Source organism: Prionailurus viverrinus, chromosome E1 (assembly GCF_022837055.1).
Source record: "Prionailurus viverrinus isolate Anna chromosome E1, UM_Priviv_1.0, whole genome shotgun sequence".
Taxonomy (NCBI): domain Eukaryota; kingdom Metazoa; phylum Chordata; class Mammalia; order Carnivora; family Felidae; genus Prionailurus; species Prionailurus viverrinus.
Window position 1 is genome coordinate 12,056,138 of NC_062574.1, and position 27,728 is coordinate 12,083,865.

General features: G+C 47.6%; 2 protein-coding genes and 1 pseudogene across 7 annotated transcripts in view; 1 reads left to right on the forward strand and 2 right to left on the reverse strand.

Annotated features, from left to right (window-relative positions):
- The first annotated feature begins 9,574 nt into the window (after window positions 1-9,574).
- Window positions 9,575-14,452, forward strand: PLD6 (phospholipase D family member 6). The gene is made up of 2 exons (XM_047834050.1): window positions 9,575-10,061; window positions 12,537-14,452. The coding sequence occupies exons 1-2, from the start codon at window positions 9,620-9,622 to the stop codon at window positions 12,782-12,784; spliced, it is 690 nt and encodes a 229-aa protein (XP_047690006.1). The 5' UTR covers window positions 9,575-9,619; the 3' UTR covers window positions 12,785-14,452.
- Window positions 14,453-16,483: 2,031 nt separating this feature from the next.
- On the reverse strand, window positions 16,484-21,310 carry LOC125151845 (S-formylglutathione hydrolase-like; annotated as a pseudogene).
- MPRIP (myosin phosphatase Rho interacting protein) overlaps window positions 19,903-27,728 on the reverse strand; it is a 154,019-nt gene continuing 146,193 nt past the window's right edge. For all 6 annotated transcript variants that reach the window (XM_047832870.1, XM_047832867.1, XM_047832868.1 and 3 more), the window contains one exon: window positions 19,903-26,918. In XM_047832870.1, the coding sequence (XP_047688826.1) occupies window positions 26,847-26,918 (72 nt within the window). In that variant the 3' untranslated portion in view covers window positions 19,903-26,846. The remainder of the gene's footprint in view (window positions 26,919-27,728) is intronic.

Consider the following 27,728-nt stretch of genomic DNA (forward strand, 5'->3'; position numbering starts at 1 on the left):
GCCACTTTCATCACTTCTATTCAACATAGGACTGGAAGTTTTAGCCAGAGCAATTAAACAAGAAAAAGAAAAGGCATCTAAATTGGAATGGAAGTAGTAAAATTATTTCTGTTTGCAGATGAGATGCTCCTTATATATAGAAAACCCTAAAGACACCACACAAAAGACATTAGATCTAATACAGGAATTCAGCAAAGTTGTACAATACAAAATCAACGCAAAGAAAACAGTTGCATTTCTATACATGATGAACAATCTGAAAATGAAATTATAAAACAATTTCACTTATAACATCAAAAAGAATAAAATAAGAATGAACCAAGGAGGTGACAACTTGTACAATGAAAACTACAAAACAATTGGGGGAAAAAAAACAATTGCTGAAAGAAATTAAAGAAGACATAAATAAATAGAGGGATGCCTGGGTGGTTCAGTCAGTTGAGCATCTGACTTCGGCTCAGGTCATGATCTCCCCGTTCATGAGTTCGAGCCCTGCATCGGGCTCTGTGCTAACAGCTGAGAACCTGGAGCCTGCTTCGGATTCTGTGTCTCCCTCTCTCTCTGCCACCTCCCCCCACTAGCTCACGCTCTCTCTCTGTCTCTCAAAAATAAATTAAAAAAAAAAAAACGTAAAGAAATAATAAATGGAAACACATCCTATGTTCACAGATTGGAAGACTTAATATTGTTAAAATGTCAATATTATCCAAAGCGATCTGCAGATCCAATGCAATCCAATATCAAAATCCCAAAAAATAATTTTTTGCAAAAATCGGAAAACCCATCAAAAAATTCATATGGAACCTCATCCAAACGGCCTAAACAATCCTGAAAAAGAACAGATCTGGAGGACTCACACTTTCTGACTTCAAAACTTACTTTGAAGATACATAATAGAAAGTGTGGTATTGGCATGAAGACAGACATATAGACCAGTGGAATAGAATAGAGAGCCCAGAAAAAAAATCCTCACAAATATGAACAAATCATTTTTGACAAGTGTGCCAAGACCATTCAATGGGGGAAAGCACGGTCTATTCAACAAATGGTTCTGGGGAAACTGAATGTCCACATGCAAAAGAACAAAATTAGGCCCTTACCTAACACCATATGTAGAAATTAACCCCCAAAAAGTAACTCAAAATGAAACCAGGACCTACATGTAAGAGTTAAGATGGCAAAACTCTTAGAAGAAAACACATGGCAAAAGCTTCTTGATTTTGAATTTGGCAGTGATTTCTTGGACATGACACCAAAGGTACAGGTAAGAAAAGAAAAAATAGACAAATTGGCTTCATAAGAATTTAAAACTTTTCTACATCAAAGGGCACTATCCACAGAGTAAAAAGGCAAGCCACAGAATGGGAGAAAATACTTGCAAATCATACTAAGGGATTAATATCCAGAATATATAGAGAACTCCTAAAATTTAACAATGAAACAACCCAATTCAGAAAATGGGCAAACGACTTGGATAGGGATTCTACTGAAGAAGGTATATGAAGGTGGTTACTCTGGGGGAGGGGGGGGAGGGAGTGGTGGGGACAGGAAACAAGTGTTGGTGAGGGTGTGGGAGAATTGGAACACTTGAGCGTTGTTGGAGGGAATATAAGATGGCTCAGCCACTGTAGAAAACAGTATGGAGATTCCTCAAAAAATTAAAAATAGAATTACCATATGACCCAGCAATTCCACTTATGGGTATATACCCAAAAGATTGGAAAGCAGGGTGTTGAAGAGATATTTGTGACCCATCTTCATAGCAGCATTATTTGTAACAGCTGAAACATGGAAGCAGTTGAACTGTCCATCGACTGATGAATGGATAAGCAAAATGCAGCATATCCATACAATGGAATATTATTCGGCCTTAAAAAGGAAGAAAATCCTGTAATATGCTACAACATGGATGAACTTTAAGGACATTATGCTAAAATGCAATAAATAAATCACAAAAAGACACTCTGTGATTCCAATTATAGGTCATACTTAGAGTAGTCAAAATCATAGAGACAGAAAGTAGAATGATGGTTGCCAGGGATGGCAGAGAGGAGAGAGGGAGTGGCAGAGAGGTGGGGGCGGGGGGGGGGAGAGAATCCCCGCAGGTTCCATGCTGTCAGCACAGCGCCCCACACAGGGCTCAAACTCACGAACCATGCGATCATGACCTGAGCCAAAACCAAGAGTTGGGTGCTTAACCAACTGAGCCACCCAGGTGCCCCTTAAGATTTTATTTTTAAGTAATCTCTACATACAACATGGGGTTCAAACTCAAAACCCAAGATCAAGAGTCGCATGCTCTATCAACTGAGCCAGCACATGCTCCATCAGTGTGAATATCTTTAATACCACTGAACTGTACACATAAAAATAGTTGAGATGGTAAATTTTATGTTATGTGCATTTTAACACAAAAAAGAAAACCAATGACACCAGTGAGTGGCCAATTCTCTGTGGTATGGAAGTTTAAGCTGCTTTAGTGATTTTGGATGGTCTTCTCAAAGTTAGTGTTTGGAGTTGATCATGGAGACGAGGTAACATTTATTCCAAAGACATCTCTTGAATGTCTACAGGTGTGTGCTTAACATTTTGTTCAACTTTGGGGAATAGTTCGTCCATTAAAAATATTTAAAGACAAATCCGTTTGAAAGGAAGATGGTGGGAAGCATACCCAGGTGACCTGGAACCCTTAAACTGGCAGCTGTAGGTCTTGGTCATCTTCTCAGACTGGGAGGGAACTCCAGGCTCACACGAGTAAAGGGTAAGTGTGTGGGGGGGAAGATGACTTCCCACTGTGCCCCTTATCTTTGGGTACAGATGTTTCTCTTTTTCTGGGGAATGACATTCTCTGGAAACCTTGCTCTCATGTTCTAAAGAGGATTTTGCCAGTTGTCTGCCAGGCTACTGACTGACTTCCCTTGGCGGGTAGAACCCAACGTAAGTGTCAGGTTTCGTTTTATGGGAATGTGTGATCTAAATTTCCAACATACAATGAAGCTTCTATTGACAAGAATGGGCAGGTAGGGCCATATATTGATTGGTTTTTATGGGCAGTTGTGGCCTTTTTCACCTGAGAATGTGCAGCTCTTGAAGACTGATGGCCATCAGAGGTGAGGGTGCAGAAGACATGGTGGGCAGATGAATCTGTACTGACCTAGTTCGACTCCTGCCTTGGGGACTGAGTCTGGTTTTGTGCTTTTGTGGCTTTTTTGCACTAACTGGGAGAGAGAAAACATTCCTGGGTCTTGAGCTTTCCCTTTGTGCTTGAAGGGTTGCAATACTTACACTTTTCGAAGAACAGACCATCTGGAGCATTTGTTCAGAGTATTGGGCAATGACTTAAGCATCTTTCCTAAATTCCTCCATTTGAAATTCTTTTTCTTTAATGTTTATGTGTTCATTTTGAGAGACCATGCACAAGGGAGGGTGGTGCAGAGAGACAGAGGGAGAGAGAGAATCCCAAGCAGGGCAGAGCCGGCCAGGGGGTCCATCTCTTGAACCGTGAGATCATGACTTGAGCCGAAATCAAGGGTTGGACGCTTAATGGACTGAACCACCCAGGCGTTCCTCCATTTGTAATTCTTAAGAATGTCCCATTAAATACTAGTGGTATTTAGCACCTCTTTTTAAATCCTGCCAAAGTTAGTAACATAACTTTTTACTTTGAATATTATTTTTTGTCTTAAAGCCTATTTTCTCTGATATCGATATGGCAAGTCCACCTCTCTTACGGTTGCCGTTTGCGTGGTGTATCTTTTTCCATCTTATTTTCAAACCACTTGTGTCTTTGAATCTACAGTGTCTCTCTTAAAGGCAGCATATATTTGATCTTGCCTTTTTAGCCTGTCTGACAATCTCTGTTTTTTGATTTGGAGCTCTCAGTCTACCTGCATTTAATGTAATCATCGGTGTGGTTAGATTTACATGTGCCATTTTGCTACTTTTATTTAATTTTAGAGACAGTCAGTGAGTGGGGAAGAGGAGCAGAGGGAGGGAGGGAGAATATTAAGCTGGTTCAATGTTCAGCATGGAGCCTGACTGGGGACTCAATCCCACAACCCTGGGATCATGACCTGAGCCAAAATCAAGAGTCACTCAACTGACTGAGCCACCCAGGAGCCCCCATTTTGCTATTTTCTGTATCTCTTATGTCCATTTTCTATATATTTATATGTTTCTATATGACATATAGAAAACATTTAAGACTTAAAAATGTTTATATTATGGTAATATATATAACCTAGAATTTGCCATTTAAACTATTTTTAAGAGTAGAATTCAGTGGCATATTATATTTATAATGTGTCTCATGTCTTTTTGTTCCTATTTTTAACGTGTTTATTTTTTGTTGAATGACTATGTTTTAGAACATAATTTTAATTTTGGATTTGTAAACCTAGTTTTTTAAGTTGTGTGGTGTGTGTGTGTGTGTGTGGGGTGCTCCAGGGATTACAATATGCATCTTTATTTTTGTTTTAATTTTTTAAATTTATTTTGAGAGACACAGAACATGAGCAGATGAGGCAAAGAGAGAGGGAGAGAGAGAATCCCAAGCAAGCTCCACACTGCAGAGCCTGACATGGGGCTTGAACTCATGAAACCATGAGATCATAACCTGAGCCAAAACCAAGAGTTGGACACTTAACTGACTGAGCCACCCAGGTAACCCACACATTTAGGTTTTTAATATATTTTGAGTTTATGGGTGCGTGGCTGGCTCAGTCAGAAGAGCATGCAACTCTTGACTCAGGGTTGTGAGTTCAAGCCCATGTTGGGTGTAGAGATTACTTAAAATTTTAAAAATTCATTTTCAGTTTATTTTTGTGCATGATGTAAATGACTTCTTTTCATAAGAACAGTTTTAGGTTCACAGCAAAATTGAGGGAAAGGTACAGAGATTTCCCATATACCCTCTGCCCCAACACATGCGTAGCCTTTCCCATTATTAATATTCCAACCACAGTGGGCAGTTACAATTGAACCTAATTGACAGTTTGCATAGACTTTATTTATTTTAATGTTTATTTATTTTTGAGACAGAGAGAGAGACAGAGCATGAATGGGGGAGGGTCAGAGAGAGAGAGAGGGAGACACAGAGTCTGAAACAGGATCCAGGCTCTGAGCTGTCAGCACAGAGCCCGAAACAGGACTTGAACTCACGAGTCATGAGACCATGACCTGAGCTGAAGTCGGACGCTCAACCGACTGAGCCACCCAGACAACCCTTGCATAGACTTTAAAAAATAATTTGTGTTTCTCTAAGGAGTCTCTGTGGACTCATTATCATTATATTTTCCTTTAATTCTTTGAACATTTCTGTAAGAATTGCTTTGAAGTGTTTTTCTACTAATTCCAACATCTGGGTCCACTCAAAGTCAATTTCTATTGGCTGCTGTTTTCCCTGTATGTTGGTCACACTTTCCTGCTGCTTCGCATGTCTATTATGTTTTTGTTGAAAACTGACATTTTAGATAATATAGTATAGCAATTCTATTACATTCTATTACATTTTTCTAAGGTTGTTTTTCTTTGGAAACGTGCCTGGACTTAAACTGTAGAACCTCTCCCTCTGTAGTGTGACGCTGGTGTTGTCTGCTCAGTTTGTTGTTGTTTTTTTTTTAATATTTATTTTTGAGAGACAGAGAGAGACAGCATAGGCAGGGGAGGGGCAGAGAGAGAGAAGAGAGAGAGGGAGACACAGAACATGAAGCAGGCTCCAGGCTCTGAGCTGTCAGCACAGAGCCCGACGTGGGGCTCGAACTCATGGACTTCGAGATCATGACCTGAGCTGAAGTTGGACGCTTAACCTACTGAGCCACCCAGGTGCCCCAATTTTTTTTTAATCCTTATTTTTATTTATGTCTAGAGGTCACTGCTGTGTCTTCCTAATGTAGTAGTCAGCCAGTGTTTTTAGGCAGAGGTTGTACCCAAATATTTTAAGCTTGTGAGAATCCTGTCCTCTGCTGATCGATGTGTTTGTGGGTTGGGAACCCTTTCAAGCCTCCATTGGCTTTTGCTCTTCCCTGGCCTCTCCTGGGTCTCTCCCATTCATGCATAGCTCCCCAGTTCACCAAGGATGTGTGGAGAGTGTAGGTCAGCTTTTCTATGGTTGTCTCACTTTGGGGCCCTTTCTGTCCTATTTTCTGGCTGGTCTGTGGCTTACCTCACCTTGGACCGGAAGCTTGGGTTGGTAAGGCTGCAGGTGTTTGTCATTCATTTCCCAACTGAACCCACCACTTTTAGCCAGCAAAAGTAAAAACCTAGATTTTAGAGTTTTGCAGCCGGTCCCACATTGGTAAGGCCACCATTTTTGCCAACTGAGCTGGGAGGGTGAACGGCTGGGAGCAGTCTCCAGCAGTTTTAAAAAAAATGATGCCTCTCATTTTATTGTCTGCCTTTGGTGGATTTCCAGCACCCTGACGCGGTTGTTATTGACCATTTTCCCTAATACACACGCACACGCATGCACGCGCATATTTGGTTGGTTGGTTGGTTGGTTGGTTGGTTGGTTGGTTGGTTGGTTGTTTTTACAGAGAGGAATTGACTACCTCTTTATATAGGACTGTGCTCACCTTCTCATTCTTTACTATCTTTTCAGGTGAAGAAAGTGAGTCTCAAAGAATGAAGCGATTCGCCCTAGGTCACGCAGCTGTGACGTAGGGGAGCTAGAATTACGCTGTGGGGCTCTATTTGTAAATTTAAAAAGGCACTTTTAAGAAGTGTGGCTGACATACAATAATTTATACTCATTTAAACCATACACCCTGACAGGTTTTGACATATGCGTATGCACATTAACGCCATCAAGATAGTGAACATCTCATTGTATGTTTCTTTATACTCTTTCTTCCCTTCCCACATCTCTAGGCAACCACTGATTTACTTTCACTCTAGTTTGCACTTCCTAGAATTGCATGTTGGTGTAACCACACAGAATATACTTTCTTTTGTCTATCTTTTTTCACTCAGCATAATTTATCCATATATATCAGCAGTTTGTTTCTTCTTATTGTGAAATAGTATTCCATCGTATGGACAGGCGAGGGTTCGGCTATTTATCTGTTGATGGATGTTTGTATTATGTCCAGGTTTGGGTTATTACAAATAAATCTGCAGACATTTGTGTACAAGTCTTCATGCACACACATAGACGTGTGCTTTCATTGCTCTTGGGTTATATTTAGGAGCGGTATAGCTGGGTCATACGGAAGGTGAACGTTCAACATTTAAAATAAGTTTTAATTTGGAATAATTTTAGATTTACTGACGTTTCAAAGATAGCACAGTTTAGTTTCCGTTATTATTAGCATCTTAGATCCCTATCATGCATTTGTCAAAGTGAAGAAACTGACACTGATACGTGACTATTAACTAAGCTCCAGACTTTTTCACATTTCAGCCCTTTTCCCAGTTACACTATCTTTCTGTTTCAGGATCCAGTTCAGGGCACCACATTGCATCTAGTTGTCAAGTCTCCCCAGTCTCTTCTGGTCTGTTACAGTTTCTAAGCGGTTCCCTTCTCTTCATGACCTTGGCAGTCTGGAAAAATCCTGGCCAGTTATCCTGTGGAATGGGATAGCAAGTCCTTCCATCTGGATTTCTGACGTTTCCTCCTCATGATAGAACTGGGTGTATGAGCTTTGGGAACAACCACCGCAGAAGTGAGGTGCCCTTCTCATCATATCCGGGGTATGTAACATTCACACATCTCTGGTGATGGTCACTATCACTTGGTTAAGGTGGTGTTTACAAGGTTTCTCCCCACTTTCAAAGGGGCAGAGAGATTTAGTTCTCCCTCCCGTAGCAAGGAGTAGCTACATATATTATTTGGAATTCTTCTGTAAGGAAGACATGTATCTTCTCTCGTTTCTTTATTCAGTCATTTATTTATAGCAGTATAGAGTCATGTATATTTATCTTGCACTTGGGTTATAAAAACTACTGCAAATATTTATTTTGTTTCTCCATTTGCTCCAGTTTTGGCCACTGGAGTCTCTTTTAGGCTACTCCTGTGTCTTTTGTTCCTGCTGCCATGTCCACATGCTCAATTTCTCGTACTACAAGATGCCGAAAATACATCTACAGTCTCCGTGCCCAACACCCAGAATCTGTTATTTCTTCAAGGAGAATGGTGTTTGGAAACTAAGATCTGGGACCTAGCATGCTCATTATTGCCGGGGTGTCACTGCTTCTGGGCCTCTTGGGGGACTGAGGTATGTGAGGTATGTCAAAACTGAGATAGTATGTATTTTACTATAAATAGTAAGCTAACCATGAGTTCACTGTGGTGTCTCTGACCCCAATCCAGTACCAGAGGGATCATTCAAGCCTTCTCCGGTGCTTATCTCTTACCCCATCCAACAGAGAGAACCCTGGCTCCCACTATCCGTCAACCAACGACTAATGGACTCAACCCCAGTGCGCGTGTATGCAGTTCCCCGCCTTGGGAAATAAAGGTATCACCCAGAGTACAGTGTTGACGGGCAGCTGCTGTTGTGTTTAGCCTTGTGGTTTCCAGTTAAAACGTGGTTTCCCAAAGTTACTTAGATCAGCTCCTTTCCCCCCATCTGGGGAGTCTGTTTTTTAATGGATGGAAGTCATGAAGACCATCAGCTGGTTACAAGGAGGAGACTGTGGATTTATTTCCTTTCAAAGACCATAGACAGACTTAATTAACCGTGGAAATTCCTGACCAGGATTCAAGAAAGAAAAAATAGAAAAAAGAAAACTTAGCCCTTCTCTCCCTGTGAAAGTAACAGCCCCTCCTAAGTGATACAGTGGGTCCAGTGCTTGCTAAGACAGGACTGAGGCCTTCTTACGTTTTCACCGTGCTTATGCTTAAAGCAGAACGAACAGGCATCTCCAAATAACAAGTTTATATTGGGAAATTCTATAGAAACAAGGGGCTTAAGACTGGCTTTGGGGCCATCCCCATCACACCACTGTCTCTGACACTTTGAGTTCAAACCCTGCCACCAGCTTAAGCATTCCTTATTTGACACTCTCAGTGTTTCCAGACCCTTCTCCCAGCCCTGCCTAGCCGCTCCCCTAAAGCAAAAGGAAAGGTTTGAACTGAGCAGTCACGGCTGCTCTATTGCCCCTCAAAGGGAGGAGGACCTGGATTGTTGCAGGCTCTGCGGGGAGCGGGTGGTATGGGGCGCCTGCGGGGCGCATGCACTTGGCCAGAGGGCGCGCAGACGCGGTGGGGCCGCGAATAAGCCCAGAGAGGCGATGTGCAGCCAGGCTGCGCGTGCGCAGGCGTGGTGGGACGTGTGGGAGGGGCCATGGGGGGGTGGGGCGCACGGGGCCTGCGGGTGCACAGGCACAGTGGGCTGTGGCTGGAGGGCGGTCGCACGTGCCTGGGGTTGCTCAGGCGAGGTTGGCCGGGGGTGGCTGTACAGGGCCGGGGCGCGCAGGCGTAGTGGGTGGTGTGTATGGGGGAGGGGGTCGGGCGCACGTGGCCGGCTGCGGCGCAGGCGTGATGGGCAGTGGAGGGGGGGGGGGGGCGCTGAGCGCACGTGGCTAGAGGTGCGCAGGCGCAGTGGGTGGGGAGGTGCGGGCGCACGTGGCCGGGGGCGCGCGCGCAGGCGCCGTGGGCGGCGGGGCAGGTCGAGGCGGCATGGAGCGGTTACGTTGGCAGGTGGCGGCTGTGGCGACCGTGGGTCTCGCGCTGGCTCTGGAGGCGCTGCCCTCGGTGCTGCGCTGGCTGCGGGCCTGGCGACGGCGAGGGTGGCGAAGTTCTCTGCGGCGCGAGGTGCTCTTCTTCCCGTCGCAGGTGACCTGCACCGAAGCTCTGCTGCAGGCCCCGAGCGAGGGGCCGTCGGCGCCGCCAGTGGGCTGCCCGTGCAGCCTGCCCCACGGCGAGAGCTCGCTCAGCCGCCTGCTGAGCGCCCTGTTGGCCACCCGCGCCAGCCTCGAGCTCTGCCTCTTTGCCTTCTCCAGCCCGCAATTGGGGCGCGCGGTGCAGCTGCTTCACCAGCGCGGGGTGCGCGTCCGGGTCATCACCGACTGCGACTACATGGCCCTCAACGGTTCGCAGATCGGCCTGCTCCGCAAGGCAGGTAGGCCGCGCCAGAGAGGCCGGGAGTCCCGGCTTGGGACTCAGGTCCGTGGAGAACCTCTGGGGAGGGTCATCAGGCCCCCAGCCTGGCGAATGATGTGACCCCGGGGGCCTTAGGCAGTGGGGGAGAATGTCAAAAGCAGAAACTTGGTGGGGGGTCTGAGTATAGGTGAGACCCCATATATGTCCCCTGGTGGCCTTGTGAGGTCAGGATGGTTTTAGCCTGGAGAGACTCCAGGGCCGTCTGTAAAGAGCACCTGCCTTCACCCAGTGGGTGCACTTCTGTGCAGGGAGGTGTTAACGCTGGATACCTGAGTGTGAGCCCGGAGGAGTGAGCAGGCTGTGTGTTCCCAGCTAGTGGAGAAGATCTGGGGGATCCTCAGAGGCTGGGGGCCTGCCCAGCGACACCGGGGAAAGCGGACATAGCTCCTGTGATTCCCAGTTTCTGATGACTGGCGTTGGCCTTGGGGGGCTGTGGGGAAAGCCTGTAACCGGTAGAGGCAGGGGATGTAGCGCCACCAGCTGAGTTTTTGACGTTGCAGACTGAAATGACAATGGCTTAGCCAGGCAGCACTCAGGAGATCAAGGGCGAACTGTAAAAACAAACCTGCAAGGCCCGCCGCTAGCAGACTCTCAGTGACCGTGTGCATAGGAGCAGGTGTGCCAAGATGGCGAAGGTGGGGCTTCGGGACTGAGGGGCTAGAGGAGGAAAAAGTCATTTCACCTTAAATCCACTAGTGAATTTTATGCTGGGGCTTTTGAAATGAATAAAAATGATATACTAAAAAACGTGGAGCTAAAATGTTTAGATGGTGAGCAGTTAATTTGTTTCTCCGGCTGCAGGAGGACAGGTAAGATGGATACCTCTGGCTGGCCTTTCTCTTGCACTGGGATGGGGACAGTTGAAGCGGGAAGTATGAATAATTTTGCAAAGGGTCTAAATTCAGATTCTGGGCTTACCCGTGAGGTCTGTATTTCCTCCTCAGCCTCAGTATAACAGTGTGTTTTGCATGTGGGACTTAAGATCTGTTCTGAAGGTAGAGCTAACAGGAGTTGCTGGCGGGTTGGTTAGAGAAGCGGTGTTCGGGTCCCCTGGGATAGGAAGGTTACAAGGCAGGGTTGCTGGCAAAATACAGGATGTCCAGGTAAATTTGAAGTTCAGATAAGCAATGAATGCTTTTTAGTATATGTCCCAAATATTGCATGGGACACACTTACTTTAAAAAACTATATGTAGGGGCACCTGGGTGGCTCAGTCGGTTAAGCATCTGACTCCGGCCCAGGTCATGATCTCACGGTTCGTGAGTTCGAGCCTCATGTCCAGCACTGTGCTGACAGCTCAGAGCCTGGAGCCTGCTTTGGATTCTGTGTCTCCCTCTCTGTTCCTCCCCTGCCCCTGCTTGCACGGTCTCTCGAAACGTTAAAAAAAAAAAAAAAAAACCCTTTTTTTTTTTTAAATAAAAACAGTATTTGTTGTTTATCTGAAATCACATCTTACTTTGGACATCCTGTATTTTTATTTGTGAAGTCTGGTGACTCTGTTGCAAAGCAGCCTATTTTAAACTGTTCTCTTAAATCACACATTTCTTATGGTCTCGTCCACTAAGCAGATAACCCAGGAGGTAGGCATTATTCCAGGGTTGAGGCAGAGGAGGATGGACAGACAGGTCCTGCCTGAGGGGAGTTTGAAAACGGTAGGAGAGAGACAAATAGGAAAACAAAAGGCAAGGATTACAGGCTCCATGGCGAGTGAAGGAGGCAAAGCGAGGGAGAATTCGGTTTTGTAGCAGTTAGAACTCTTTCTGCTTTGGTGGAAAGGCCCAGGGCACGCTGGGAGTTAGGGCCCCCAGCCAGCTGGCTTTGGGGTGACACTTAATTCCCTCGCCCGAAGCATCCAGGGCCTGGCTTCTCCTGCAGTCTTCCTGCTTGAGGCCCATCCTCCCCTTATGCAGTGGGGTGTGGTGCTGGCGTGCGTGGCGTTGGCAGGGGTGCCCCAGTTCCAGGGGTGGGCCCAGTGAGAGCTTGAAGGCAAGGAAAGCCCGGCGAACGATTGTTGCCCTGACCCCTCTGGTAGGGTCCGTGATGGGCCCTCCCAGAGCCAGTAACCCGGGATTGTGCTGGTTGGTGCGTCCTTGAGAAGTGCGGGCGGGCAGACCTCACCCAGGTTCCAGGGCTGCCTGTCGGCGCCAGAAGGCAAGTTGTGTGAGTGTTGCCGTCCCGCCCCTCGGGACCCGCTGTCCCCGCCGCCACGCTCCCCCTTCCCTCAGCCTTCCCTCCTGTGCGCTGGCGGTGGCTGGTCACCATCTGGCTCGGCCACCGCCTCCTGCCCAAGGGTGACGAGCTTCCCGTCTCCCCTACCAAGTCAGAACTAGAGCAGCAGCTGCTGGGAAATGGTCTGCACTTGAGGAGGGACTCCCGTGTCTGAACGAAAGCATTGTAAGAGGCGGTGGAGAAGTCTGACTTGCCCTTTTTGTAGGCATCCAGGTGCGACACGATCAGGACCTGGGCTACATGCATCACAAGTTTGCCATAGTGGACAAGAAGGTGCTGATCACGGGCTCCCTCAACTGGACCACTCAAGCCATTCAGAACAATAGAGAAAATGTTTTGATTATGGAGGATGAAGAGTATGTGAGGCTTTTTCTGGAAGAATTTGAGCGTATCTGGGAAGAGTTTAATCCTACAAAGTATACCTTTTTCCCACAAAAGAAGAGGAATCACTGAAGCTGTGCTCTTCTCTGTCTTCAGAGTTCAAGGCGAGAACGGTGTTCGGTGTTACAGAACTTTTGTCCCCGCAGTCGAAACCACACCAGAGCTAAAAGGATGGGACTCAGAACGGGCCTGTGCCCACCCAGAGCGGCTGCCGGGTTCTGTCCGCATCAGACTGTGCAGTCTACGTGAGAGAAATCTCAACGTGAGGAAAAAACACATTCAGACTCCGTTCTCGTTCATTAAAACACTAAAGTGAAGTGCAGAGTGGGGTTAAGGAGGAAGGGGAATCCCTGCAACCCGAGTCTCTTGTTTCAGGTCAGCTCGCTTCCCACCAGTACGTTCGGCGACAGCTTTTCAGGAATGGGCATTCTGGAACTCGCCTCCTGCCTTGGGCCGGGTTTCTCCTGCCGTACAGAAAAGGCAAGATACCTCTTTCAGGATGTAAAGGCTGATTCCTCTTCCTGACTCTAGAGAATCTCTTACTATGGCATCCGCTCCCCTGGCACTGTCTCCCACACTGTCTCCTCCTTTCCTGTTGGCCTGGCCCAACCCTTCCAGCACAGCTAACCCCCTGGGATGGGCCAGAGGTCGGCAGTCTCTCCATTTCTGCTGTCACCAGCTCGTGGGTGCTTATGGGCAGGTTTGAGTCCGAAGATGTTAAGGAGAGAAGTCAGGGAAAAGGGCAGGAGAGGGGGGTGCCGGGCACGGCAGGAGTGGGGAGCCGCCTTCCGGGCCCCCCTGCAAGCATTGGTTGCCACCACAGCGGGCAGGTCATTGTCCCAGCCGGGGTGCCTTGCATGGTGACCCTTTAAAATAAATACACAGGAGAAAAAAAGAACCCACGAGTACCCAGGAGAATGTTCATCTTCCACAGCTTCCCTTCTGTTTTCATCGTGGTGAGTTGCTCCGTCTATCAGCAAGGACTGGAAGTGGCCAGAGGCTGCTTCTGTTTCTGTGTGTTAAGCCTTTGTTAGCATGCTTGCATTCAAGGTAATTTTGTGCTCTTAGAAGTGACCTTCACTGTACCACCTGTGAACTTGGCTAATTGGCATTTTTGGCTCAGCGTAATCAATCATGGGTTACCTGACCATCTGGAGGAATAAACTAGAAGAGAGCCTCTTTTCAGGCTGTGGCATCTCACAGATCTGTTTTTATTCTCAGCTCAGGGATTTGCTTTCACCGTCAATTAGAATAGCTATCTTACGTACATTTGTGAAATGTTATTTTTTCATTAACGTGTATCTTTATAGAGAGATTGTTCACATGACACCTGAATAGCGATTTGGCCATCTTGTCCTATTTCTGTATGTAACCGTCCTGACGTCTGTTGGGCGTGTTTCACTTTCCCCATCATACTCATGGAGCCACCTGGAGAGACCACTCATCGTTGCATGTTTTTCCCTGTTTAAAGTTACCTTTGACTTACTGTGTTAGGCAAGTAAATGCAAAGTGAATTTTCCTGATTTAATTGAAGCTAACGAGTATAATACATGGATTGGAGCTCACAGGAAATGGTTTTGGACTGAATGTGTTTTTTCCCCCAAGTTGCTTATGCACTCCTGCAGCCTGTGTTCTGGAGAGAAAACAGGAGGAGTTGTAGGATGTGTCTGTGTCCTGGATGCTGAAGCCGCATCGTCCTGCACGTCTGCACGTTTGAATAAAGGCGTTCTTACTCTGGAATGTTAGTAGTGTGTCTTTGCCTTTTGCAGATCCAAATCGTGGGTGCTGTTAATGAAACAAATACCATTTTGCAGCAGTGGATGACATACGGCTGTTTAGAGACTGCTGGTCAAGATAGGAGCCCCAGGCAGGAGTAAGACCTCAGTGTTCCTTGGGGGACCTTCTGAAGTGTTCTCCGAGATGTCCATGCCGCCGTGGCAGGATTTCCAGCATTTTCCTCCAACCTGTGAAGGTTGGCTTGCGTGCAGCTCACTCCCACTGGTATCTGGGTCTTTGCCGTGGCTTGCATCCCCTTCTTCCAGAAGCAGGCTGGTGCTCAGACGTATGTTAGTAACCATGCGCGCGTAAGGTGACATAGCCGAGCTGTCTGGATGTTTTCAGGATTCTTAAATGATCTCGTAAGATTTTTTATTTAATGGCTTTGTTTATATTGTTATCTTCATCATCTTAGCAGTAGGAAATCAAATCTCACAAGATTCAGGTTTTCTGAAAAGAACTGTGGTAAGACAACACTTCCTCCTGCAACCCTTATGATTAGAAAACACCGTTGGAGTGGGAATTGGCCTCGACAGTGCCCACAGCTGTGAAGTACACCAGGAAGGTTTGAAGGAACCAATACAACGACATCGTGTCTTTTTAATTTATTGGGAGAGAGACACAGTGCGAGGCACAAGCTGCGAAGTTGTGAGATCATGACCTGAACTGAAACCAAGAGTTGGACACTTAACCAAGTGAGCCACCCAGGTGCCCCAACAATATTGTGTGTGTGTGTGTGTGTGTGTGTGTAAAGTTTATTTATTTTGAGAGAAACAGTGAGTGGGGGAGGGGCAGAGAGGGAGAGAGAGAATCCCAAGCAGGCTGACAATGTGGAGCACGAATTGGGGCCTGAACTCACCAACTGCGAGATTGTGACCTGAGCCAAAATCAAGAGTCGGATGCTTAACCGACTGAGCCAACCCGGTGGCCTACAGCTGTCTTATATTTTAAAGCATGTTTTGGTTCTTTTGAATTGTTTTTAAAACATCTGATTACTTAAAAAAAACACTTCATGGAGATTCATATATGAATCATACATGAAAAGATTCACCCTTTTGAAGAATGCAATTCAGTGGTTTTTAGTACATAACAGAGGTGTGCGGCCATCGCCACTCTCGGATCCCAGAGCGTATTCTTCAGCCCAGAAAGAAACCATGTCCCAAGAGCAGCACTCTCCGTTCTCTGCCCCCTCCCAGCCCTTGGCGACCACTGTCTCCTTCCTGTCTCTGGATTTTCCTATAAATGGAATCCTACAGTGTGTGGCATTTTGTATGTGCCTTCTTTGACTCAGCATAATGTTTTTGAGGCTGTCCCTGTTGTAGCATGTGCGTGTCAGTATTTCACTTCTTTCTGTAGTTGAGTGATAGAATATTCTGTCACGTGGATATATGACATTAAAAAAAAACCCATTCATCGTTTGATGGACATTTTGGTTTCCACCATTACAAATAACGATGCTGTAAACATTTCACATGTAAGTGTTCATTCACACCGACATGTTTTCACTTCTCAAGTACATAGCTAGGAGTAGATTTTTGGGGTCCAAGAACTCTTGTCTGAGAAACTATCAGACTTTTCCATTCCATCCAGCAGTGTAGGAGGTTTTCTTCTTCTCCACAACCTTGCCAACAAAAAATTATTACTGACTTAAAATTATAGCCAGCTCACTGGGTGTGAGGTGGTGTCTCATCGTGGTTTTGACTTGCCTTTTCTTGATGACTAATGAGGATGAACATCTCTTCATGTCCCTGTCGTTTGTATATTGTCTTTGGAGAAATGTCTGTTCAAGTCCTTTGCCCGTTTTTAAAATACTGGGTTGCCTTTTTATTGATGAATTATAAGAGTTATAAGTTATGACCTATAACTTCATATGAATTACAAGGATTGTAAGAGTTCTTTTTATATTTCGGACTCCAGTCCCTTATCAGAAATATGATTTGCAAATTTCTCCCATTCTCTGGATGGTCTTTTTTCACTTTCTTGGGTACTGTTGGCATTTGCGTGTTAGAAATACCTGTTTTTACCTCTGTTTGGATTTTGGTGTCATAGCTGAGAAACCGTCACCCAACCCAAGGTCGCAAAGATTTGCTTCTGTGTTTTTTTCTCGGAGTATTATTCTCTTAGCTCTTGTGTCAGTCTGTGAACCACGTTTTTTCTAGGTCTTACATGTTTATTCAGAAAGTGATTCAGCTATGGAATGATGCATTTTTAGCACTATGAAATACAATGTTTTGAAGTACTTTCCCCCTACAGTTCTGTTTATAGCAGGATTATAATCCTGGAAATTCTCTTATCTGAAGTTTTTCATGCATTCGGGTATTTTGCATGATGCCTGATGTGACCAGCAATAAAGATTGCAATGAAGTAGTGACTGTGATCATAACCCACTTGTAATCCAAAAGCAAAAGGGACTCTCTTTTCTGTACGGACAGCTGTGAAGTTACTAGGTAGTAACTGTCCATCTGAAAGGAACTGGCCGTCTTTTTCCTGACCAATTAGTGTGTCAGGCTGAGAACCTGGACAGGACCACAAGATGGGTGGCATCAGAAGCCTTCCCTTTACTTTGTATCTGATCCCAAATGTTCACTAAAGGCTTCTTTTTTGCCTGCAGGACAGAGCGCTGGGTTGCACACTGGAGAGCTGCTGATGCAGATTTGTATTTTCCAGGATTCTTCCAACACACGTCAGAGCTCTGTGGCCTCTCGTGGGATGGCCCCAAATAGACATCCTTTGGGGGCCCACTGGAAAGCTGGCATTTATGAGTTGAGGAAGCGCCCCAGTTACATAAGAGTGCATTCTGTAGGTAGTTTTCCAAGGCTCTTCAGTGGCATCCACGTAAACCCAGCACCAGTGCCAAAGTCCCAGCCCTCGCCTCCCTTAATATTGCAGCCACATGTGCTGGTATCTGGAACGGTGATGACAAGGACGTGTTCTGAAGCAGCTTGATAATCTTTCACATAAAATTTTGTCCTGTGCAAGTTAAACTAGACAGCCAGTATAGTGCAGGGCATTTTCCAGTTTCTGCCTCTGGTGGTAAGTAGATAGCAAATTTCATCTTGCAGTTCAGTTCAACACTGTCATGTTCAAAAACTTTCTGAAGTCCTCCAGAGCACCTGTTGCAGGCATTCTTCTCCTGACCGATTGCTACTTGCCTTGTTATCTGCGCCAAAAGGTAGGTGACCCTCGGGGGTCAGTGGTGGTGGGAAAAGCAGTGGTCAGAATGGAAAGGTGAGGCCTCAACATGGCTGCCCGTGCCACCTTCTCCGGTCTCTTCATTCTCATCCCTCACCCCCATTGGCTCTGCCCACTTTTGGGTCAGGTCTGTGAACCATTTTGAGGTTTTGTGTATGGTGAGAGGCAGGGGGTCCAACTTCATTCTTTTATATGTGGATAGCTAGTTGTCTCAGCGCCATTTGTTGAAAAGATTATTCTTTCTCCACTGAGTGGTTTTGGTATTCTTGTTAAAAATCAGTTGATTACCTAAATGCAGTTGCTTATTTCTGGATTCTTAATTCTGGTCCATTGGTCTGTGTCAGTCCCTGTGCCAGTACACACACTGTCTTGACTACTTAGGCTTTGTGTCAAGTTTTGAAACCTGGTAAACAAGTCCTTTAACTTTGTTCTTCTTTCCAACATTGTTTTGGCTATCCTGGGTCCCGTTACATGTCTTTATGAATCTTAGGATCAGCTGATCAGCTTTTGCAGAAGCAGCTGGGATTGTGTTGAGTCTGTAGATCAAGTTGGAGAGTGTGGCCGTTCTAACGATATCACATTTTCCAACCCGTGAACATGGGATTCCTTTCCATTTGTTTAAATCTTACTTTTTTTTTTTTTGTAGTTTTCAGTGTCTAAGTCTTACACTTCTTTCAAAAAAGTTGATTCCCAAGTATTTTATTCTTTTTGATATTATTGCAAATGGAATTGCTTTGTTTCAGGTTGCTACTAAATACAATTCATTTTTGTATATGAATCTTGTATCCTGCAAACTTGCAGACCTCATACCAGTTTCAATAGATTTTTTTAGTGGATTCCCTTGGGTTCCCATATACAAGATCATGTTACTGCAGATATAGTTTTTACTTCTTCCTTTTCAACATGGACGTTTTTCCTATTTCTTGCCTGGCTAGAATCTCCAGTACAGTGTTGAATATATATGGTGAGAAGAGCTATCCTTGTCTTGTTGCTGATCTTAGGGGAAAGCTTCCAGTTTTTCACCATTAAGTATGAAGTCGTGGGGTTTTTATAAATGTTCTTTATCACACTGAATTTGCTTACTTGTATTCCTAGTTTGCTGAGTGCTTTAATCATGAAAGGGTGTTAGATTTTCTAAGTGCCAGCTAATTTTCACAATTGCAGTTACACAGCTTTAAAAAATGTTAAAGTTATTAGAATACCATTAGGACCAGTGTCTAGAATTTTTTTAAAGAACAAAAAATTATCGAAACATTTTTAAACAACTGGAATAGCACACTGGAGGTATGCTACTTTGTATGTCTGTACTCGTATTTTTTCTAAGTTTTTTGAATTCCAGAAGTTGATTTCCAATAGGTAGAGTCAGAATTTGTTTTTTTCTGTTTACTGAATAAAAGTTTGGATTTCCACACACTTTCACCTATTTCATTCCAAAGGGTGTGGCAATATTGGGAAAATCCAGTTTCTTATTTTCTTATTCTATTCAGTGGGCCACAACTAGAATTTTAAAAAATTTCACAGAATGTAGGGTGTGTTCTTTTGTGAAATTTTGGGTTATGGTGTGTGTGTGTGTATTGGGTCATGAGATAGGATGTATTTTCTCTTTGAAACACCAAGTACAACTTTATTGTAAAAAACCTAATAATAAAGGGGCAGATAGGAGAGAGTTCTATTTCCTTGATTGATAGTTCTAGCTCGTTCCTCTCTAGTATTTTTTATGCTGCTTTTGGCCTCCCTTGAAGGTTTCTAGAGCAGAGCCAATGTACCTTCATTTGATTCGTGATATAAAATATTTATTATGCATTGTATGTGAACATAGGTAGTTTTTTTTTTTTTTAACTTATTTTGAGAGAGAAAGCGGGAGTTGGGGAGGGACAGAGAAAGGTCAAGAGAGTCTCAAGCTGGCTCCCCGCTGTCAGCGTGGAGCCCGACGTGGGGCTCAAACCCACAAACCGTGAGATCAGGACCTGAGCTGAAGTTGGATGCTTAATTGACTGAGCCACCCAGATGCCCCACAATACAGACTTTTATGTGAAATCTCCTGATTTTAAAATGCTGATAAATCCCTAACTTTGAAAACACTTTTTTTTTTTAAAGCCAAACAAAACGAAAACCAAAAAACTCCAGGATAAGTCTCTAGGCTACTGACAGGTTTCCACATTCTGATCTAAATGAATATTGTGCATGTCTCTCCATTGAACAAACTCCCATTCACAGCATGCCAGGGTGATGCAAAAATAGTTTATTATGATATAGTTTATGTAAAGTTAGGTAATATTTACAAAGTAGAAACGATCAGCTGCATCCATGGGAATCTAGCATGTCACACAAAGGAATAAATATTTTGACAAAGGAACACTTCAATTGTGAACAGTTGTTCAGAAACGGTTTATTTTTTTTAAAAAAGCCTCAATGAAACCATCAAAATGTTGAATTGTCGGAAGAGCGAGCAGCTTGGCTGACCGGGCTCACCTCTTTGGGAGGGCAGTGTGGCCGGACAGAAGATGCCACCGCCACCCCCCCCCCCCCCCCCCCCGCCGCCGGCAGAGCCCCTGGGGCCGCCCCAGCGCGGGGGGGGGGGGGGGCAGTGGGGCTGCCAAGCCCAGTGGCCTCCGCACACGTTCAGAGAACGTTACCACTTAGCATTAGTACAGGAATGAAACCCCAGTTAGAATTACACGGGCTTGTTTGAACACATTATCACCCGACTGTTGCAATAATTAGCTGTGACAGAAGTCACTGCTGTGGATTATTTCCAAACTTGTCACAGCAGAAAGTTATCTACACGTTCCACTTTGTTCGTGTATCAGCTCCCCCAGCAGTTTGGCCTAGCGTTGTCGTCCTTGGTCACTGGACCGAGACGTTCCCTCTGACACAAGAATGTATTTGTGAGAAAAGTTATTAAGAATTACAATTGGTGAGGAGTCACTTAGAAACTTTACACTTTATAAATATTACTTAGGAAAACCACATGAATTCTTAGCACTTAACTGGTTTTAAGTCCTAGCAGTAAGTCAGTAGAGAAGTCATTAATACTAAAGGTAAATCCTAAAATCCATCGTAATTGGTTTTGTGATACAAACTTATAACACAATAATGACTTTAGTGTTCTTTATATAATCTATTCCTAGCTTCCTATAAAACAAAACTGAAATATGTGATACAACTAGTTGTGAAGGGCACAGACACGTGACGGGTGGCAGGCCGACTGTGTCCGGTGACCGCTGCTTTTCCAGAACTTCATTCCTTCCTGTGTTCGGACTGCATCCCGAGAAGCTCTCCCTTCCCCCACCAGCCCCCGACCGACGCCCACGGACCATGTGCTTCACCCTCGGGACCTCCGAGTCCTCCTGGGTCAGCCTATGCACCGGATGAGCCGGTTTCCCGCACGTTCCCTCCCCAAAGTGACGCAGACACACGATGCAAAGGGACCGCGCTGGCAGCTCTGCACCCTCGACACTTCCCACAGGACCTAGGAGTGGGGGACATGCAGACGCCCGGCCCGGCGAGGGGTCACGAGTCCCCCCATCCAGCCGCTCGGGCCAGAGCGGTGCCTTCCACGACGTCTCCCTACAGGCCGGAAATTGCCACGGAAAGATCTGGGGAAGATGTGCCTACCACGTTCTCCATGGTCCTGCTTTTCCTGGAGGCCTCTGAATGGCTCGGCCGGGAGTATGATGGAGTTCTTCCAGAGAAAACGCGCGTGGATGCAGGCCTCCTGTTACTTCAGATGCTGGCATGCACTCCTGAAAACCGCCCATGAGGTGACCGAAGCTTTGAAGAAGGTGCATCACCCGTCAGAAACGTTTCCTTGTCCCTCTGGGTGGCATTCAGTGTTGAACCCAAAGCTGTCCTCCCTAGCTTGCGAAGGGATATTTTTAAACCCATACCAACTCTGTCACAAAAATCCCTGCGGTAATTTCTGAGTAATATTTACACTGCTCACTCTGTATAACGTAGGTTATTTTGAAGAAAGTAAACAGTGGCTTTTACACAGAGAAGCTGGAAGCCAGTGAGGCGGGCTCCTCTCCACAAGGCACGCGGGCACCTAGGGGGAAGGGGCCCAGGCGGTGTTGGGGCAGGTGGTCCTTGCTCCCTACAGTGGGGCTGGGGTGGTGCTGAGGTATTCCTCGTACTCTGCTCAGATTCCTCTGCTGAAAGACAAGAAGGGAGACCCCTTCCCTTTAATAAACCAGAATACTCGAAACTTGTTTTCAAAAGGGCAGAAGAATGAGGCTGGGTCTCTTCCAGCCGACAACCCTTGAGAGAAATCGTTCGTTTTCGTACTGTGTTTATGTCCTGTCTTCCTCACAAAGAACCCAAAACAAGTGGTTTTACCAGACTCACTTCGGGCTGGTTGTTATTGAAACTTTCCACCGTGGGAAGTACGGCCTCACTGAAAGCGTCCAGGTGTGAGAGCAACGGCACCCCATCCAAGTACCGCAGACCCCGTCTCTGGGCAGACGCGGCCAGCTGTGGAGCGGGGGACGCGTCCTACGATGTCCTACGTGGTGCTGAGAACAGTGGACTTTAGCTTTTGACCCAATCTCAGGTGGATGGAAAGATCTCTCCTCGGATCAGGGGTCTCCTGTCTGAGCTCACGCCTTTTAGGTATCGTAGTGCTCGCTGACTGAGCGGACAGTACAGGGCTTCGTCTCTCAAGAATGACCCAAGGGGCGAGAGCCTGCGATGAAAGACGACACAAAGCGGCACACAAATACCTGAACTGTAAGAAGCGTCAGCACAAGCAAGTTTTCGGCAGCACCTCCCCAGGCCCTGGTGAAGAGTGGATGCCGTGGCGCCAGGACCCCGAGAGCTGCCCGCCGATCCCAGCTGATGGAGAACACGTCCGGGCGGCACGTCAGATCTGTTTGTGAAGCAAATTCCTATCTGACAGAATGCATGGCAGGAGCTCCGCTTCCAGGATGTTCAGGATGGGAGGTATTCCAAAGGACGGACGTTTCCAGAGAAGCGAAGCTGCCGATGAGCACAAGCTTTTTTCCTTTTACTACCTGCTTCCCTGTCCTTTGTAAGAACTTTAAAAATCCCCCCTCCCTCCCACCTTCCTTGGTGATGAAGGGTCGCTGAATTCTGTAGTTTTCCGGCTTTCTGAAGTTGTGTGTTCAACGAAGTTAAAATTGTGGCAAGCTTCCGTGGGACAGCGATGCGGACGCTTACTTTCAGGACTACTTTTAGATTTGAGAAGACGTGTTGACGGGCCGCATTCTTTCCACTCTGAGTGAAAACAGCTCCGAGTGCCTGGAGAAGAGCTGGTGTGTGGTCAGCCGTGACAGAGCACGCGGGGCCCGAGATCAGGCCACGGGTGATGCATGGGCTGAGTCCGCCAAAGGGGCCTGGGCAGCTCTGGGAGCCAGGGGAGTGGAAGCAGAAACGCACTGCCCGCTGGCTCATCTGAGTGGGGAACACGTGGGGGTGCCCGCGGTGCTTCCCTGTAGCCGGCGAGCTGTTGGGGACCCCGGCACAGCTGCGTGCGTCGCTTTAAAGCCCGAGAAAAGTGGCCATGGGGCAGGTGCCCGGCCTCCAGCAGGGGTGGGGCAGACAAGTGCTGCCCCAGGCCCAGTCCCAGGCTAAAGACGGACTCGCCAAGGGGACCGCCAGGCAGCAGTGACAAGGATCGTGCTCGGTTTTCAGGTTAAGTGTTCCAGCTCCATGGTGAAATAAACACTATCAACTGGAACTCTAAAACTTGTTTTTTTATGCCATCGATTTTGTTTCATGGCCTTATTAACAACTGTCACAGTCCCTTTCAGACAGACTCCGAGGGCCACAGTTATGTTTCTTAGGAACCGCAATTCGCTCTCCCCCCCGAGTCTGGCCGCCGTGAGGCCCCCCGAGGCCTAGCTGTTGGGTCGGTGAGCTAGTGACTGGTGAGTCCACTGCGTGACAGGTTCCTCTTAACTAGCCAGAGCCTGGGGCCTTTCCACTCACTGGATTCCTAGGGAGGAGACTCTGATCCTGGCTCTTGACAAACCCACACATTCCTCCCATGGCCCCCACCTGTTGCCCCAGGATGGCCCTAACCTCCTCCATCAAGTTCAGACCCAGTTTGAGGCCTTACGGTGCAAGTTTCCATTTCCAAAGGCAAAGTGCTCTGCCGCACGTCTGCCAGGGAGGCCGCAGACAGCTACGGTCACTGGAATGCTAGCAGGCGCTGAAGTCACACACATCGATAAAGGAGCCTGACTGGCAGAAAGCGGCTCTTCGGCATGTGTGTGCACACATGTGCAGGCGTGAGAGCGCGGATCTTACGCACAGACCCCGTCGAAGTCAGACGGTTCCATTTTCCCGTTGGCGTGTTGGATGGCTTGTCAGCTGCTCGCGAACCAGAGAGGGACCAGTGACCATTTACAGGAAGATCATTACAACTGGGAAGACTCGATCCACGTGCTCATCTTCCACTGGGAAGTGGAGACGCCCCCACTGCCCGGTCGGCACCAGGAGCAGTGGGAGCACCCCAAGTTCACAATCACCTACACTACCCCATCCACCGAAGGACCCTTCTCCACCGGCACAGAAAGCAACTCCACCCCCACAGCTTTATTCTTTCTTCTCTCAGGAACTTGGTGGCTAAAACCTCCTCGGGGTTCTGGGTGCTCTACGGAGACCATGCACAGCGGGATTGGGGTGCAACACAGAGGTGGTAAAGTGAAGCACCCTTTATTCTGTTCTGTCTGCTCTCTCCAGCCGGAGGACCGGCTTATCAGCAGGTGGCTCAGATCGGGTTCTAGGCCATAGCCGTCACTATGCGACGCTCAGCAAGACCAGGCTAGGCTCGGGGCCTTTTCTAGAGGCTGCAGCAGGAGCAGCCTTTTGTTGGAGAGAAGCCAGGGCGCCCTGGTTTGTAGCCCGTTCCTGGTAACGCCCAGACTGAAGCAGCCCAGGGGAGCGAGTTCTGTGGTCTCTGGGGCGAGGAGGCGGAGCCCTCAGAGGCTGTGGTGACAGATCTGTCTTTCTTGGTCTCTGCCTTCCACCTCCGCATACTGCTGTTCCCAGGACTCCCGAGGTGCGACCTCAAGGGCTAAGTGATGAACACAGGTGCGTAAAGTGCTCTGACCTATTTAAAGTACTGCAGGTTTCGGACCCTCGGCACGGTCCGAAGGCAGGTGGGGCTGGATTTCATGCAGGGACCCTGCCAGGAAACCAGAAGCCAGAGAGGGCTGGAGGCAGGGGGCTGCCTGGAGAAGGGCTAGAGTCCCCAGAGGCAGCAGGGACACTCACTAAGGAAACTCTGGTAGAGGGGAGTTCTCCGAAGGAGTGACGTGAAACCGTGGTGCTGAGATGGTCTGTGCAGGGACCAGGCAACAAGGCCCCTGCCCCATCAGATCCTGCCGACCATCACCTCACTCTCTGCCCTGGAGGACATACGTGTTAAATAGCGTTCTAGAGCCCAAAGAACGGACCACGGGATCCGGAGCATCCCGTGCTGAGTGGCACACGCACAAAACCGTGGTCCTTCCTACAAATGCTGCCAGTCTACACCGGGGGTAGTGCGGGGAGTGGTGTCTGGTGAGTAGCATGGAAAACCCGGACCTAACATTCTCTTGCCTTTAAAAACATGGAATAGGAGCAAAGGAGTGACAGGTGTGGGTTAAGACTCTGGAGGTTGGTGCACAGAAGAGCCTCGATGCCAGTGGACGGCTCGGAGTTTATTCCCACTAGAAGACAGCACGCCCCAGGCCCTCCTGCCTGGCCCTTCCAGGGCTTTCCCTGGATGACCTTGTTAACCGAATCTAGAGACTGAGCAAGGTGATTTCCATGTTTCTACCCCCAAAGTACCCACGTACCCAGACTCCCCACCTAACGGAAGCATCGACAGAGTGAAAGTGTGCTCTTGGCAGTAAAATCAACGGGAGACAGAGGCGGCGAGACCAGAACGAGCTCCTCCCGACACTATTGCACCACTTCCGGCCGCTCTGGAGCCGCTAACGGCTTCCCACTCGGCGGGGCTTTGTTTACAGTCCTCGTCTCAACAGGATTAATGGTTTTCCGGGCGTCGGGACGGACACCCCAGCGTGAGAGGTTTTCGAGAACTGCTGTCGTGTTTCATGGCAGGTAAAGAGGTCTCACTCTGTTAGAAAAAGCAACATTGCTAGCACAGGTTTACCTTAGGCTCTCTGAATGCTGCGCGAGAACCTTTCAGAGCTCAGAGTAGAGTTAAAAACAACAGTGGCAGTTTTCATCTGATTCCGACATCCTCTGCACTTTCTTTTTGACTTAACATAGGGGTCTTCACTCAGCCTTCTCAAAAGCAATGTGGAGGTTTCTTTCAGAAAGGTTAAAGACTGGAACAGTCTTTCCCCTTGACTGATTCCCCGAGGGAATTCATCAGGCTTTGTAAGCACGGTCTGCAGCCCAGGCCACAGGTCAACACTCTTAAGTTGTTAGGAAGAGACCAGGGCTACTGGTGACCAACAAAGGAGCGAGCGTAGGAAGGAATGCGAGGGGCCGGGGTTTTGTGCAAGATTTAATAAAAAACAAACAAAAATAGGAATGGCTGCTTTCGACATTCTCCAGGTTGTGAAAGGTTTCCCGCGATTATCTGCGGTGCGGCTCTAAGCTGAATTAGTGGGACCCATACAAAACGCCGTCCTTCTCCCACGCCAAAGGTGGTGACCGGGGGTTGTGAACCGTGCCCCCCGACCTGCTCTCCCAGCTTCTCCCGAAGGCTAGTGAGTTGTCAGTGCCGCCACCTGACGCCCTGCTCTCTCCAAGTGACCCAGACGTGGCAGAGCGAGAACTGCCCGGGCCCCGACTCCGCACAGTGCACTCGGCAGGACGAGCTAGCTTATCGACAGACTGCTGGGCCTTAATACTGACGGTGAGTGCGGTGGCTGCGGCGGGAGGGGGCTCTGTGCAGACCTGGCCGGGAGCGGACAGCCCTCCTGGCCCTCGCTGCCTGGCGGGTTTCTGGGTACTGTGGGAACGAAGCTTTGACGAGGACACGGGAACTGGGAATCAACACAGCGGGGAACGATGTGAACAACCCATAAACCAGTCTCTCATGCATCCATACCCACAGTTAATGATGACAACGGTAACGACAACAATAATAATAATAAAAAATAAAGGTACAGACAAGAAGCGGCACGTGGGTAGTGCTGCCGCGAGCCGGAAGGGGTGTGTGTTCAAGTTGAACGGGACACAGCTAGTCTTTCTTCAAGTCCCTGGATTCAAAGAGCTTCAAGCGTTCTTGCACGGTCAGGCCTTCCTTCAGACTCTGGGTGGACACGAGGGCAGGAGAAAAAGAAACACACCGTTAACAGCGGGCCCAGCGCCGTGCGTGCAGGCTGCAGTCAGACAGAGGTGCGGGTGCCGGGGTGGAGGGCGGGGCGGGAGGGGCTCCTCGAGAGATTAGTGGGGCATGCTAAGGAGAGAGATGTCCCCTGTGAAACGGTGTTATCTGGATGAAAAAAGGAAAAAACCAGAGAAACAGACCACGTGTGTAAGCAGCTGAATTCCGAGCTTAGGGCTCTTCGGACAAGCAGTGATCAGATCGACTCAGCCAGGGGAGAAAGGTATGCCAAGAACTAGAAATCCGCCCGTCTGTGTCCTTCTGTGGGCTCTGTCCGCATCTGGTCCCTCCGTGACCGTGACGCTGAGCCTCGTGAGGACAGCGGGGGCCCCCGCTCCCTGGGCTGAACCCTGGCAGCGCCCGCTTCCCTCTAACCTGCTCCTGGCCCAAGCTGCTCCCTGGCCAGCGGCCCTGGTGGCTTTACTGTCACTGGGGACCTGGGAACGTGTCAACGTATTTACTAAAGTTTTCAGAATGCGAAGCCAATACTCCCTTCAAGTGTGACCTCGGTAATTTTGAAATCTGTGTGCTCCAAGATGAATGACACTTCACTAACTGGGGGACAAAACAGTTCCCCCTGGCCCTTAGAGGCTTTTCCCAAAGATCTAACTTGTCGACAAGAAAAGGAACATCCTCAGAGCGTGGCTGAGGTTACTTCGGCACCAGCTCGGATGGGGCTGGTTCCTCAGTGGCCACGTGATCTTCGTGGCCCGTCTCAACACCAGCCTCAGACTT

Bases quoted from the DNA above. Each gene is read 5' to 3' on its own strand.
- PLD6 (XM_047834050.1), top strand. From the start codon at position 9,620: ATGGAGCGGTTACGTTGGCAGGTGGCGGCTGTGGCGACCGTGGGTCTC. The intron at 10,062-12,536 runs GTAGGCCGCGCC...CCCTTTTTGTAG, and splicing joins CGGCCTGCTCCGCAAGGCAG to GCATCCAGGTGCGACACGAT.